We start from the raw sequence: 15,901 nt of genomic DNA on the forward strand, positions 1-15,901 counted from the left end.
AGGCCCCGCCCGCACCTTCAGTGACCCCGCGACAAAGCCCGCACCGTTACAGGGGGCGGGGCCGTGCGTACTCGCGCCCGACCAGCACGTAGCGCGCGCGTGACACACTCAGGCCGCCTTCGCCACGCCAAGCCGTCCGGGCACCAGGTGAGGCTGCGGGGTGAGGGCGGCCGGAGCGAGGGGGCGACCTGGGCCCGGACTTAGCCACCTCACTCACCGGGGCGCCGTCGGGTAGGGAGGCGTAGGTGGCAGTTTTAGAGGGAGAGCGCTACCCCACCCCACAGTAGCTAGCTGGTGCTCAGCGCATGCGTTGTGTTGTTGTAGCTGACCCTGCGCATGCGCAGTGGCAGTTTAGAAACTGCTGCTGCCGATATTCTTCCGGCATGGGCGGGGTCCGCTCGCCTGGGATCCCCCTTCCTCCCTGGAGCACGCGCCCGCTGTAAGAGCAGGGGCGTTGGGGGCCTAGGGTGAGGCCCCACCTCCCCCCTTGTTCCGCCGCGCACGGGGCAGGCTCCCTGGCAACCGGCCCGTTCCACGGCCGCCGCGGCGAGAGCTACGCTAGGCCCAGCCCCAGCCCCAGTACCGGGACCCTCCACCCCTCCCCCAGTCCCTTGGGGCTCTCAGTCCAGCCCCGCCCCGGCGGTGCTGGTTGCTTGAGGGGGAGGGGGATGCCCCGACCCAGCAGTGGTCGCGCGGGGGCAGATGACCTACAGAAATGCTGGCGAATGAAGGATGTACAGACACCTGGGCCGACAGAAAATGAGAACCATCCACTCAGCCATGATGTGGAGGGAAAAGAGACAACGAGCCCTGCCTGGGGGCTGCCAAATGTCCACCTTGACCAAGGTCTCTGGCAATCCCTACACACGTTGCCTTCATCTCCTAGGTGGTTTCCTGCTTTCCTGTTGACCTTCCCTCTTCCACTAATTCACTGATATCATAATCTTCCCACTAGAAATCTGTTAATGTGGAGTGAGGGACGCCTCTGCCCTAGGGATGCCTGACTCATTCTAGGAAGAGGAGCTGTGAACGAGGTACGAGTTAGGGGCAGTGCCACCCTGAATCCTCTGTCAAGCTCCCACTGATGTCAAGAGGAGTTTTATGCAAATATTAAATATAGCACAATATAGGTGTAACATTTTAGACAGTAATGTTACCTGTATTTTCTCTCACCTTGAAGGAGGGTATTTGCCTTAAAATTAGCACTACAGTTGCTGCTTCTGTTTCTTTACCCCTGTCATCTCTTCTCTGTTTTTCTCCCATATTTATTTTCTTCCTCCTGTTTTCTGTCTCTCCCTCTTATCTGCTCTTTGCTCTCTTCCTTTTTTGTACTTTTCCACATTCTCCTTCCCCCATTTTTATGCACCTTTGTTTTTCTCCTTCATCAAAGTTTAAATATAGAGCCTGCTACTATAAATTAGGAGTGGCTAAGTTTGTAGGATCCTAGTTAGTTTCCCTTTCCAGGTGCAGATAGACTCAGAAGGAAACTCACTTACCCTCATCAACTTCTTTCTCCTCAAGCTCAGAAGCTTTGTGACATATGATTAGGACCCAGATCCTCAAAGTATTTATTCTTCTAACTTCCTAAATACCTTTGAGGACCTGGACTTAGATCCATGCAACCATGAACAGTTTCTCTTTCCAGCCAGCTTTGTGTTCAAAATATGGAACTGCTGGTGAATCAGCATCTATTCCCAAAAAGCTGAGCTGAAATGTAATTTTAAATTGGTATGCAGAGTGGATAAATAATTGCTCCCACTTTGAGCTTGACATCCAGCTTTCCTGGGTTTCAAGAGGGAAGTCCTGAATTGGTAATGAATAAGGAAGTGAGTGAAGGGATGAGGATGGTATAGGTCTTATAAGGCTAATGGGCCAGACAAGCAAGGAGTCAGTAGCCTTAGGGGAAGAGAGAGAACACAGTTATAACCCAACAGTGTTCATCTTGGGTTCTGTCTCTGTGCTTCTATAGTTCCCATAGTGTAGACATCACCAAAGGAAAATGTAAAGGATGGATGAGACATTATAGTGGGTAATAAAAACAAAAAACACTTCCATGTCTAAATGGAAAGGGATAAAGGTCAAATGCCCTATCAAAATATATTTAAGCCATTCTGTTATGCTGAAAGAATAAGGAAGGTGAGTGTTAAAGGCAGGGTGGGAGGTGTACATGTGAGGAGTTAAAGTGATCAGATGGCAGACTGCTAAATGGCCAGAAGGATTCCCAACCATTATTATTGTCAAATGCAATTTAAAAACAAAAAGATAAAACACAAAAAGCACATTTAGGAGCACAAGACCCTTTTAAAGACCATAGCATTTCTTCACACAGAGTGATGTGAGGAGGGTGCAGACTTGTGGCTCTCTAGAATGTTTTGTGGGTTTTTTGCACAACTGAGGAGTGAGACTTTCTCTTCATGTTTGTGGGTGGTGGAAAAAAGTATCTGCAGAAGGTGAATGAAGTATAATGTTCTGTACTGAATTAGTTATGCATACTCTGTTGCGACTGATGTTTCCATTTTGCCAAGGCATTTTAGCATTATTTTTTTATTTTTGTGTGCCACCAAGTGGTAAAATTGTGAACTGCATTTTGTACTAAAATATATGTAAGAAATCTGGTATCAGAGGGGTAGCTGTGTTAGTCTGGATCTGTAAACAGCAACGAGTCCTGTGGCACCTTAAAGACTAACAGATGTATTGGAGCATAAGCTTTCGTGAGTGAATACATGCGTCCAGCAAAGTGGGTATTCACCCACGAAAGCTTATGCTCCAATACATCTGTTAGTCTGTAAGGTGCCACAGGACTCATTGTAAGAAATATGCTGTAGTTTGAAGATAGCCACAATACGGCTCTCAAATATCAGTTCTTCCTAGGGTGCAGAGCTCCAATTAGAAAATAAAACTTACTTTTTTCAGTGAAAAAGATAGCTAATAAAGGCCAGTAGTTCTTAGTCATGCAGTTACTTGTTTTATAATGCCATGGTCTAGAACCTTAGCCACTGAACTTTCTCCCTGTGGACCTTACTTGTTATCTATAATGCCCTGCAATCAGACAACCAATGATGCCAAGTATTGTGGTGGACTTGAGATGTGGAAGACTAAGATAGGAATCACCAAACAAATTTTCATTGATGAATGTGAGTCGGTTTGTACCCAGGTCTCTGAAGGCAAAAGGATGTGCTGAGTTATCGAAAATTAGTTAGAGAAGGAAAAAGTAACATTTCCTCTGTTGCCTTTAGGTTAAAGGGACAAATGGCAGCCTCCTCTTCATCCTCTTCAGCTGGTGGAGTCAGTGCAAGCTCTGTAACTGGATCTGGGTTCAGTGTCTCAGAACTTGCCCCACCACGGAAAGCCCTCTTTACATACCCCAAAGGAGCTGGAGAAATGTTAGAAGGTGATTGCTGTTTCACATTTTGCTGTCAATAAACTATTGTTGATACAGTTCACAGAATATATAAAAAGTTAGGACCCTTAATGTCATTTTAGGCACAAAGCAGACAAGGATTTAATTGTAAAAGGAAGGAGATCTGGGTAGGCGGTTACTAGGTCTATCTCTGCTTTCAGTATATCCCTGCCACCATGTTCTTTCCTTCATTCCTAAAATTATGATAAATTATCTACCCCATTTATCTCAAACTTTAAAATGGCATAGGATTGTTCTTCCTTCATATGTTCAAAAAAATTATCTAAACAGTCTGATTTTTAGACCCATAAAACAAAAATCTCAGACTTCACAGAAAGCATGGCAGCAGTTGGGACAGGAAAGACTGCATCTGACAAAGTGAGAGCATGACTGTGTCAGCTTCTTATTGCTAGCTACTTCTTTGGTGTCATAACTGAAAATTACTATAGAGATGACTGATTGGGTTATATATTATTCTTTGGCAAATCCTCTTCTGTTTAGGTTCATAGAGTCAGATTCATGGCTGTGCCAGCGCAGAAACAGAAGGCAAGGCAGCTTGTGGCTCCAATACTCAGGGACCAAGATGGCCTATTTTAGCTGCAGCATAGACTAGAGTAGCACTGAGGGCTAACTTGTACCCCTACTCCAGTGGGCCATGCAGTTGTGAAGGTTGCTTCCACTATCCTGTGCCTTCCGAGGCCCTGTGCCCATGCAGGGGAAAGAGGACTTGTGGAGGTGGCACAAAGCTGGCAGAGCTATGCACAGAGGTGGCATACAGGCCATCTGTGATAGTGGGGCAAATGCATGCCATATGGCCATTTTGCATCAGCTTACCTTATGCAACGGGGCTATAGTACAAAGATGGGTCTGGCCTATGGGACTCTTTTCAGATTGCTGAATAATGGACAAATTCATCCCTGCTGTTACTGAAGTCAGTGGAGTTACGGCAGGGATGAACTTGGCCTTACATGTTTCATTTGAGTATCTGAAATGCAACTGCGTTTGTCTAAAATCTAATAATAATTTAGATCTAATCATCTAATCTCCAGTTAGATATGAGTGTGTGCTCTTATGATATATGCTTCCATTTTCCTAGTGTTGGGCATTTGACTGATTCAAAAATAATTGGTCAGTAAACCGGTCAGATATTTTAAGGCACTAATTTATTAGAGCGATAACAAAAAAGAGTAAGATTTTATGCTCTCCTATAGGCCTAGCCTTAGATAAATACATATGCCTAATTACAAAAAAGTTACTTGAGTTATTTTAACTCAGAAAAATGCAAAACACAATTAAAGTTCTAAAAAAAATGAATAATTACTATTACCTTTTTAGCAATATTATGTTAACATTTAAATGTGAACATTATTCAAGACTGAATAGTTACAAAAGAAAAGAAAAATGAAATTAAGCAGAAATAAACATATAGCAATTATAAAAGAAAAAAAGTCATTTGTAAATGCGCCTATGCTAAGTAAGCCACAGGTCAATGTTTCAAGCAGCTTAATGGCTAAGAATCTGTTCTCTTTGTGTTGGGTGAGGCAGTTCAATGACTATGAATCTTCCTTTCCCTCCCCACTCCCTTATGAGTTAATTTCTATGTTTGTCTAGTCAGTTTAGATTGTAAGCTCTTTGGGGCAGGGACTGTGTCTTTTAACCTGTTTAATGTCCTTTGTAAACTGCAATGTAAATTAATGGCCTGGTATACAAATAAATATATACATACAATGTTTATTTTAAAGATTCAAGCCAACCAGGATGCTCAACTTTCAATTAGTTCACCTTCCTCAACAGTGATGAAGATATTTAAGCAGACTTGCTAACAGATGGCACCATGATGCAATCCAAAAGATAGGCCACCTCCTATATCAGAGTATTCTTGCTGGAATATTTTACAATATTTGACAATGGTAAATAATTTGTGATGTGCTCAGATGAAAGGAGGTTAATGTTCATTGTTTTAATACATAAAACTACTCAATTGTCCAGCCCTCCACTTGCCCTGTTGTTTTTTCTATTTGCCTTCTGCCTTTTTCCCCTTACTTTTTAGCTGTAGGATGGAGGAGTGCAAGGTCAGGCAAAAGGGTCCTTCTGTTGATGATGGGAAGCACAACATGCCTGTGATTGAAACTCATAGTTTTTAGTTCTGTAACGCTGGAGTTTTTGTATAGTACAGTGTGTTATGTTCATTAGAATACATGGGTCTCCTGCTGCTCCCATTTAAGTCAATGCCCTATATTTGAACAGCAGCACTAATATTGTCAGTTAAGGCGCTGATGTGATCTGCTCTTTCAGTGTAGTTTGAAGGAACAGTGGCTTGGGTGATCTAAGCATCAGCATCACCTAAACTCTGGAACTACCGGTTAAAATCCAAACAGGGTCAACTCTGGCTTTTGTTTCTCTGCAGTAAATAAACAGATTCCTTGCAGTTTACTTGAGGGAGAGGCGGGTCTTTGAGATCTGTCTGCTCTTATTGCACACCATGTAAGAGTAGGGCCATGACTGTGTAAGCCCCGATGTTTGCATCAATTTCATGGCCAGAATTTCCCCTCTCTTTCCTTTTGTGCAGTGAGCTGTGTGTCAGTTACAGTCCTCTCTACCTTGGAAATGATTGTGTTTCAGTGGCGTTGTATGTATAATTGTGAATGAAAGACACTAGATAAATTTAAATTATCACCTAATACTACTTAGGTTAGTTGATGTGTTGGGTACTGATAGCGCTGTAGTAATTACATATTATGCCATATCACTAATTAAGATTTTTAGACATTAGTCTGTATGCCAGACTTGAAATAATTCTGACTAAAGACTTGTTCACAGAACTTAATGAGCCCTCAAAATAAATTTAAAATTATGAAGTACTTCAACTTACTGACTTGATGAGTGACAGGTCTAGCTAGCAGAATAGAATTTTTGGTATGTAGGCTTAAAGGGCCTAGGTAAGCTGGTAATATCAGTGTTTCATTTGAAAGATATGGTGGGATGCATATGTATTAAAATAAAACATAATGAACATTAATATCCTTTTATTTGAGCACATCACTAATACAGTAGAGGGCATTTTAATTGCAAAGGAGGCTTGGAAGATGAGCCGGTATGACAATGGTATTCTGATAACGGTGAACAGTAGATCAGCCTCTGATTCATCCCTTTTAAATAGAACTGGATCCTGGGATGGGATTTTCCAGGACTGGCGGCAAGATTCTCATACTTAAAATGCCCCAACCTTTGAAATTTTCTCCCCTTGTTTAGTTTAGGAGCCTTTTAGGAGGTGAGGCAAGATACATTTATTTGATATAGCTTTCGGTCGATCTGTTCCTGATAACATGGTGACTAATCTATTTTGAGTGGCAGCAGCAGTTTAATGCTATCCTCATTACAGATGCTTCATTTAATTTAGGCTTTTAATTTCTTAGATAACATCCCACATGTTCTTTTTTCAAATGGATACAGTTCTTAACGTGCTGGCTGCATATTGTGGTGGCCTTTTTTCAAAGAAAGCAGTTAAAATATTCATAAATGTTACCCAATTGTACATCTTTTTCAGGTAGTTTTAGAATTTTTTAAAATAACGTACCCTTGGATTCTTTAAGGGATTTTGGACTTACTGGTAGTACTATCAAGAGCAGATTTAAATAATGTTTTTTGTCATATGTTATTGACAATGTATTGCAGAATCCCTTATTTCTAAGATGCTTTAAGATACATGAGTAATTTTAACCTGCATGGGGTTATGATTATTCTTGTGGAAATTACAAGGTATGGAGGGAAGTTAATATATTTGATTATTTAAACTCTGAGTAAGCCAGGGATTGCCAGAAGATTACCTAACTTCCACTTAGCTTGCTTCCAGTTTAATATTTGCTAAAATCAATTGAAAAAGGAATGATGTAATGTTCATGGTTTTGTAGCATTTCTGTAAGTACAGCCTAGTTGCTTAAGTGATAGGCTCTGTACAAATGATTAAAATGTAATGCAGAATAATCACATTCTGCCATATCAGGTGAAGTCTAAGGATTGCATATACATTAGCCTATGTTTGGTTTCTGTTCAGTTTATTGAAAATTCACTTTCCTTGGGCCCTGTTGTTCAGCCTCTATTCAGGCAAAATTCCCATAGTGACAGTTGGCAAGGCTTAAAAACTCCACTCATCTTCTGTTGAGCAGAGTGAAAGATACTGTCAGGGCTGGCCTTTGGGGTGGTTCGGTCTCGGGAGGGATGTGGGTCTGGTTCAGTTTGGTCTGGGGAGGGATGTGGGTCTGACCTGATTTGGAGGGTTGGCCTGGTCTTTTGGGGACACAGCTGGTCCTGATACTAGATCCTCATGTAGTCCCCCTGCCTCCCCCCCAACACACACAACAGTGCTTTCTCCCTGCAGCCAGGTCACTTTCCTCACCTGGGCTGCACTGTGAGGTATCAGGAGCTGCTGCTCTCATGCCCTGTCCTTACACAGCCCAGTTGGGGAAAAAGGCCTGGATGCAGGGAGCCCTAATGTTGCTTTTAACTCCCTCCCTCACAGCCCCCGTGGGGTGTGCGGGGGAGAGGAGCAGCAATGCCAGCTGCTTCATGCATCCAGGTCAGTTTCCTCACATGGGTGCAGGAGGGGGATGCAGGGATTAGGGGTACAGGAGGGGGAAGCAGGCCTTTGGGGTGAAGGGAGGGAAGGGAGCCTGGGGAGCCCATGGGAGCTGGGGGCCAGGGGCACCAAAATGCAAATTTGCCCAGGGTGCCATTTTCACTAAGGCTGGCCCTGGATACCGAACTACCACTAACCCTGCAATTTAAAAGATAGTGTATTCATCTTTTTATTAATACACTTAGCACATTTCCTATAATTTTGTTAGACTTCCTTTCCTGGTTTCACTCCACTGTACCTATCATGGATCCTTGTGTTGTCTTCAGTGTCCATTTCTTCATTTCTTTGTCTCCTTTCACCATATTGTGTTTTCTCTCTCTTCCCCTATATTGTTGGTCTTCTCTCCAAGCTCTCTCATTATGCTTATTCAATCAATCTTTCCAGCCTGCTCCACTCATGTCCACTCACTTCTATCCAATCACACACACAGCTAGAAAAGTTATCAGATACCTAGTAAACAGGATTAAACCACTAGCCAAAGACTGATATGAAAGATGAGGGACCCTACTGTCTAGGGGCAAGGCTCAGGTAAGAAGCCAACTTCTCTCCACTACTGCTGCTCAGATAGTGGAGGATCCTGGGACTTCTGCAATGGTGCTGCCCCTGCACTTTGGTTAAATCTTTAGTATCATCCAGTAGCTTGTAGGTGTCTAATAAACTGGCCCTTTCCTTTCCCCCCTCCCCCTCTCGTTGCTGGAAGGGAGGAGCTTTTTATTTCTGTTCCACCCGAGTGACCTGGATGCTATGGAGGCGGATGGACCTTTACCAGCCTATTCTTCCCCGACCTCCTGGCTGCAGCAGTGGGGAGCTACGCTACTCTATGCCAGTGTTCTCAATGACTGGTCCATGGACTAGCGCCGGTCCCTGAGATCTACCTGACATAGTTTAGGAAGACAGTAAGCCAGTCCCTGGTATCAAAAAGTTTGAGAAACACTGCTCAATGCCACCTCGAGGTTGGTTTTTAGTTCTTACTGTGTTGCTCTATCGCCTGTCTCTGCTATTGCCCAGTTTCTCAGGCAACAGCAGAGTGAAAATGAACTGCCAATCTGTTTTACTGCCGTCCACTGGGTTCTGAATAGCTGCACTGAGGCCGAAAAGACTTAGTTTTCATTGTGCTGCAGCTTGACAAAGCTTCATGCAGTGGCAGAGGCACTTGAGTCATCTGCAGATAAGACATCTGGCTTTCTGCTGTCCTGGGGCAAGTGGACTTTTCAGGCCATGGGAAAAGGAGTTTTGCATGAAACGAGAAGGGGAAAAATAGGATTTCTGACTATTAAGTGACATGCAAAATTGAAGACTGTTATTGAGCTTTATTAGAGATTTTGCTAGAAATCTGCATATGCCAGCTTCTGACTCTTCTCCTTGTGGGAGGAACTGAAAGGAATAAAATGAAGGTCACACCCAGAATTATGTATTTGATAGGTATGATGCCTTTGAAAGTATCTCCTGTCATGTTCACACAACTAAATAACAGTTAAAATTAACTGTAGACTGTGTCTGATGATGTAAACAATCCCTCATCAATATTTAAGAACCAGGGTAACATGCTTTTTCCTAATGTCTTTATTAGCAGCTCCCATTGTCAGAAGAGACTCTTCTAGAATTATTACATACTTACTAGGTTGAGGACTAAGTTCAACCTGGCTTTTCCATCTGGTAATGTATAGGTCACTTCCTGTTTGGAGCATCTCCATCCTTTTTAAGAGGAATCAGATTCAACATTAGTTTACTGTAAAGAGTTTGCTAAATGTGCTATGGAAAGTTCCAGCCTGTTCATGTCCTCGAGAATCTGGACTTAAGAAAACTCAGTACAGACAATTCTGTGATCATACAGGTATTATAGATTGCAATAAGGTTTCTGCTATTTGTGGTGTCACATTCTGGGATTTCTTCAGTGACCATGAAGTACCAAGTAGGCTTGAGGGGAAGGAGGAATAATTGCAAAAGGTCAGTGAAAGCTGACTTCTGAGCTGAATGTCTCCCACAGCCTGGCTAGTAGGGATATTTCAGCATGGAAATCTGTACTTAACTTGTCTGATTTAGTGAGCAGCTCATTTTTAAAACTGGTACTGAAGTACTACGTTACATGCAATAAGACATGATAAGATAGTGAAGGACATTAATAAATTGATATATTTTAATGCTTGGCCATCTTAGTTGATACACAAGAACATAGTCTGGCAGAAGAAAGATGTCTTTTCTTTGGAGGACTCTGTCCTTTGACTTTAAAGTTCATTTAGCAAAGAATAGGTATAAATGTCTTAACTATTATTTATCCTAATAGCCACACATATTAGCACTCAGTCTGTATAAGAGCTTCTCTCCCTTGTGCTGATGGAGAGCTGGAGTGATCCACAGAATTGTAACTCTTTGCCCTTAGCTTTTTAGAATGACATTTTGCACGCACAAAATGGAATTATTTTAAATGGCTTGCATATAGAATAAAAAATGCTAGAAGTATCACTTAATCAGGAAATTGTAATCCACTATAAGGTTATCTATTGTTCCATATATTCAGTAATCTGTCTGTGGCATCAGATGTACTCTTTTCTACCTCAGAACTTCAAGATAATTAGATTTTATCATCCTTAAGGAAGTGGCTATGTATTATAGCCCTTTCAGGTGCTGAACAAAACATTTTAAAATGGTGGAAATGGGAAGCCTTGTCTACAGGTGCAGAATCAGTTAATGTAAGAATAAACCATGATGCTGATAGAGCAAGGCTTACATACAAATAAGGCAATAACTATTGTTTTCCCTGAGAAGACCTTTTATATTAGGTAATAATGCACAGTCAAGGGTTGAGATATGGTGGTACTAAAGAGTTTAAGACACTTATGAGTTGTTGTGTATGCTAAACTCTAGTTGACAGCAGTGTGGCTCTGTACTTTGCAGGATCAGGCCCAGTTTTTTTCCTCCAATGTAGGTATCCCTTTTCTGATTTATTGAATCTATATTTGCATTTAGCAAATATAATAATGGTCTATATGTAATGGATAGGCTGATGGACCATAGCTTGCTTTAAGGTTTGTATTTTTTTTTTTTTTTAAGTACAGATTGTATCAAGTACTACATCTCTCTAGAGCCTGGTCTCCTTTCATTGTGCTTTCTGTATGACAAAAGTGCACATGACTGGCTGAGATGTGGCACACTGTAGTGCTAGTATGAATTATCAGCTAAAAAGAAAGACAGCGGCCTCTTCCTTTTTCATTCAGGCAGGGATTGTGGATTGAGATGCCTTCCACAAACCATTTGTGCTAAACATTTGTTTTTATATTGCCCTGCACTGTCCTCAGCCAAGGAGTAATTCACAATTATGAACACAAGTCAGTCACCCTACAACTTCCCAAAAAGCCATTCACAGCTGAGTTTCTACAGTGTCTTCAATTATCATTCTCTTACCATTTTTCAGGACACTGTCTGGCATAGACACAGTGTTTGGTCTTGTAATTGCATTGGAAAACACGTAAATCTTAATTGAAATCGCAGCACTTCTGTTACACTTACAATAAACCAATGTAGTTTTAAGGGTGAAATGTTATGTCATTTTGTATTTGGACAGGCAAATTGTCATTTGTCATACAAAGGCTACTCAACTAATTTTTAGCTATATTTTCAGAAATATAGGGAAAACTTGAGCTTTATGGAGCACCTTTCAAACTATATCTCAAAAGACTTCCTAAAGAGTTAGATCTTAAGAGCCATGACTGTGTGGGCAAATGCAATAATTTTTATTAACTCAGCAATAGTTCTCAGGCTGTAGATTATTCAAGTTTCTTTTATTAAGGAAAAGATTGTTGGCACAGAGACCAAGATTTTTTTTAAATCAAAATGCCATAGCATCTTTCATATCCATCTTGACAGCAACCATCAGAAACAGGCAAAAGAGGTACCATGATACCAAACAGTGCAGCAGCACACCCACTCTGTGCTCCATTTCCGTGTCAGCACTGGGTATAAGTCAAAGCCCTCGTGTGGGACTTCAACCCACGGCTTCCTGGCCCAGAGACCAAAGTGCTGCACGTTACCAGAATAGGACAAAGTGTCTAAAGTAGGTGAGCAGAGGAAAAGCACATTCTGAATATAAAAATTATAGAAAGCTTCTCAGTCGTAGAACTTAGGAAAGATTAAATCACTCTCTCTTCCATTTACAGATGGCTCCGAAAGATTCCTTTGTGAATCCGTTTTCAGCTATCAGGTTGCCTCTACATTAAAGCAAGTGAAACATGGTAAGCACTCAAGTATTGTATGTTTTGTGAGCATGTGTATAAGTTTACTGAGAAAGCTGCAGGAAGATATAGCAAAGGTCAGCAACATATTGTGATGTGAACCACAAAAAGCAGAATGGTTATTTAAATTAACTTCCTGAATTAGCACTAAGTGAGGCTATTGTTAGGTCCTTTTTCAAACATGGTGCAAATATTGAATTTAATTCACACAGTGTGGGGGTGGGAGCAGAGACTTTCTAACCTCATTTTCCATTGCTCTGTGCTGTACTGTATATACACAAGTGGTGAGGTCTGAACAGTAGGCAGAGAGTGGGAACCTTACAAATTCTAATCTTGGCTGTAATACAGACTCACTTTCTGGCCGTAAGCATGTCTACCCTGCAGTTAAATGCCTGTGTCAGCTGAGTCAGGTTTGCAGGGGCTGAGGGGCTGTAAAATTGTGGTGTAAATATTCAGGCTTGGGCTGGAGCCCAAGCTCCAGGACCCTCTGAGGGGGGAGGTCCCAGGCTCCAGCTGAAGCATTTACACTGCAACACCACTCCTCTGATTTCTCCCCCCGCCAAAGGTTGTGTGTGTGTTCCTTATTCCCCATCCCCATGTCAGGGACTTTGTGTGTACCTCCATACTTCCCATTATTATTGGTGTGGGAGAGAAGTCATTCACAATGTCAACATGTTAAAGTCTATTGGGAGCATGATCAGAGATGAGATGGGATGGGATACTGTTATGCTGGAGGCCATTAATGGGTTCCATCTAGTAAGTGTTTGATCTATAGAAAAGGTACTAGAATCTGTGGCTGTGCTAATCAGATGGCAGGGTCTCCAGGTGTCCTCTCATTTCTCCCCCAGATTAGTAGGGTTCTGGCCATTGACGCCTAGAACATTCTCTGCAACATTCAAATGTTATGTTATATACATACAAAGAAATACCACTGAGTTGCATTTAAGGCCTCCAGTTATTTATGCTAAAGAAAAGAGCCTCACATTGTTTTCAGCTTCTTACACTAAGAAGTCTGTGTTTCCCTCTTGTGGTCTTTGATCCACATTAGTGCCTCAGTGTGTTCAGGGAGCTGCAGATAGATACATCTCCTGTCTCACACTGGACATATTTTTTTTTTAGTCTTTGAAGGTTAATGAAGTCTGTTTTCTTGTATGATCTGATAAAGTCTTTGCTTCTATAGGGAAAATAATAAAAAAGAAATTGATAAATGTTCAGACTAGTCTGACACAGTGGAGCAAAACTGTTTTCCAATGCCTGGATTATTAGGGAAGGACATCCCTGCTGCAAAGGATAATACATCTAATTAAAAGATTTAAGTGAAATGTTATTGCAAACGTTTATCTTTGCACTTCTTGTAGATCAACAGGTTGCTCGGATGGAAAAACTAGCTGGTTTAGTGGAAGAACTGGAAGCAGATGAGTGGAGGTACAAGCCAATAGAACAGTTGCTGGGGTTCACTCCATCCTCAGGCTGAAAGCTTTGGGATCACTGGTGTTGAAAGACAACACAAATATACAACACTTGGGAATGATTTTTAAATATGCTGCCATTTATCAGTGTGTTCCCAGGTGCATCATGTTTTTTTAAATCCACACCAGGTGGCTCTGTAATTGCAACTTACTGGATACTACCACAAAACTGTAAATCCTTTTAGTCTTCTGCAGGATAGACATTTGGTAATAATTCAGCAGGGCCTGGTTTCTGTAACTTATGAAATACAGTAAGTTTTAAAGGCTTGGCAAATAACCTGTTTGTTTAAAGGGGAAGGGAAGGTTATTATAAAAAACCCGATCATTTATACTCACAATGGAATGTACGTGCCTGAACTGGCCAGGTAATATCAATCATTCAGGACCTGGATACCTTTGCTGTTTTGAGTCCAAATCCTGGAGGGAAAAAGAACAAGGCACTGAATGGAAAGAAGATTCTTTTTGAAGATGAATGTGATAACAAACTGTGCAGGGTCAACTGAAGAGAAAAATGTTAACCAATTTCTATAGTTAGATCTCCTTGTTTTTGCTGAGTCTTCTCTCTGCTAGCATGTTTCTTTTTTGACTGTACACAATATGAGAAGGGAACTGCAGTTTAATGCAGAGGCAGTGACTCAGGACACTGAAATCTGCTCTCACCTTTACCATAATGTACAAAACTGTTCAATGGCTAATAAATTTCAAGAGTTTGAAGTCTGTTTCTTTAACTTTTCTAAGGCTTGGGGACATGAGGAAACAAAATCAGTTGTTTTGTGGACAAGATCGGATGTTATGGAGCAGAAGATGCAGCTCCATAGTTATAATGGCAATCCACCTTCAAACTTAAGCCCAATTAAAAAAAAAAATTGCCCAAAAGAAACCAAGTCTTCCTTGCCTTACTCTTGCCATCCTTTTAAAATGTGCCAAAATATATCAGAAGTGCAAAGCGATATTACTAGGTTATAAAATTCCATCTCCTATTCAAGGAATCCATTTCTAATATACTATAACAGTAATATACAATATTACTCAGTTACATGTTACACACTATAGTTACACAGTTTCTGCATACTCAGAAAACGTACATCATGTCATGTGCTGATACATTTCATATCAAACAGATTATGAATATAATATCTTAGTACTTACATATGATACATTTTTCTGGGGGATATGTATCTGAATCTCAACACCCCTCAAAAGGAGGATAGTAATATCGGTCACAGTTCAAGGCAACTGCACCTGTATCCTCCTCTATGGGACAGGAAGGGCACCCACTCTCAAGCTTCCAGCTCCCCTGGCCATCACCTCTTGAGGCCTGCTTGCTTGCTTTCTCTTCAGAGACTGATAGAGTAATTGTCAACAAGTTATAAGTTACCATACAGTAATTCCAATACAAGCCCATTTTAGTCTTAAAATAAAAGCACTACAGAGTAAACATATTAAAACAATAAAAGAACCTACATGCACGCCAATAAGCTTACGAGAGATCCCTCAACATGGGCTCCAGCAGGTGAGTTCTTCAACCCCCTCGCAAAGGGGTCACAAGTTCATAGCAACCTCACCACTGAACTAGCACCTAGCCTTATGAGCCATAGTAAGTTAAGTCCTTCCAACTCTTCCCTAAGGACTGGGGTCTTCCATGGATGAGTGGTCCTGTCCATGTGCTGGATCAGGAAGAAGGTCCTGAGCTTGTTTAAAACCAGGCTATTTATCCAAAAATCCTTTCTCTCTGTGTTGGCCCCTAGAGAACCCAGTTTAAACTAGTCTATGTGAGCCTCTCCAGGAAGGTGGCTTCAAAGGGCTGGTAACCAGAGGAATATTAACATACCCCAAGTTACAATCTCCCAATAACACAAACAACTGCATTTTAATACCATGGTTCCCAAAGGCATTGATCTTAATTCAGTAATGATTATCTTAATTGCATAAGGTTTGTCCAGAATATTGCAGAGTAGTTTTATATCCTGTCACAGTATCATCTCCATTTTACAAATGGGGAACTGAGGCACAGAGAAATTAAGCCTAAGCTCTACATGGAAGCCTGTGGCAGATCACAGATATGAACCCAGGTGTCCTAAGCTGACACACTAATCACCGGACCATTTTTCCTCAGCACATCACATCACCAGAACTTACAAAACTCTGACATAAGTGTATGGTAACC

The 15,901-nt window shown here is 41.6% G+C and overlaps 2 protein-coding genes across 8 annotated transcripts in view; one reads left to right on the plus strand and one right to left on the minus strand.

Annotated features, from left to right (window-relative positions):
* The window catches only part of ASCC1 (activating signal cointegrator 1 complex subunit 1), a 53,145-nt gene extending 52,816 nt beyond the window's left edge, over positions 1-329 (minus strand). For 5 of the 6 annotated variants that reach the window (XM_050959607.1, XM_050959601.1, XM_050959605.1 and 2 more), the window contains exon 1: positions 16-70. The gene's annotated coding sequence lies outside the window, so the exon portion shown is untranslated. Of the gene's footprint in view, positions 1-15; positions 71-217 lie in introns of those variants that run through there. The other variant, XM_050959602.1, reaches the window with a different exon arrangement.
* Positions 57-14,448, plus strand: ANAPC16 (anaphase promoting complex subunit 16). Of its 2 annotated transcripts, XM_050959777.1 has the most exons (5): positions 61-147; positions 956-1,034; positions 3,237-3,391; positions 12,191-12,265; positions 13,624-14,448. In XM_050959777.1, the coding sequence occupies exons 3-5, from the start codon at positions 3,250-3,252 to the stop codon at positions 13,737-13,739; spliced, it is 333 nt and encodes a 110-aa protein (XP_050815734.1). In that variant the 5' UTR covers positions 61-147; positions 956-1,034; positions 3,237-3,249; the 3' UTR covers positions 13,740-14,448. The 2 variants fall into 2 exon arrangements, with proteins under 2 accessions (XP_050815735.1, XP_050815734.1); XM_050959778.1 differs by lacking the exon at positions 956-1,034 and having other exon boundaries at positions 57-147.
* The last annotated feature ends 1,453 nt before the right edge of the window (positions 14,449-15,901 follow it).

This window comes from Gopherus flavomarginatus, chromosome 6, assembly GCF_025201925.1.
Source record: "Gopherus flavomarginatus isolate rGopFla2 chromosome 6, rGopFla2.mat.asm, whole genome shotgun sequence".
In the NCBI taxonomy this organism is placed as follows: domain Eukaryota; kingdom Metazoa; phylum Chordata; order Testudines; family Testudinidae; genus Gopherus; species Gopherus flavomarginatus.

Bases quoted from the DNA above. Each gene is read 5' to 3' on its own strand.
- ANAPC16 (XM_050959778.1), top strand. From the start codon at position 3,250: ATGGCAGCCTCCTCTTCATCCTCTTCAGCTGGTGGAGTCAGTGCAAGC. The intron at 3,392-12,190 runs GTGATTGCTGTT...TTCCATTTACAG, and splicing joins AGCTGGAGAAATGTTAGAAG to ATGGCTCCGAAAGATTCCTT. The intron at 12,266-13,623 runs GTAAGCACTCAA...CACTTCTTGTAG, and splicing joins ATTAAAGCAAGTGAAACATG to ATCAACAGGTTGCTCGGATG.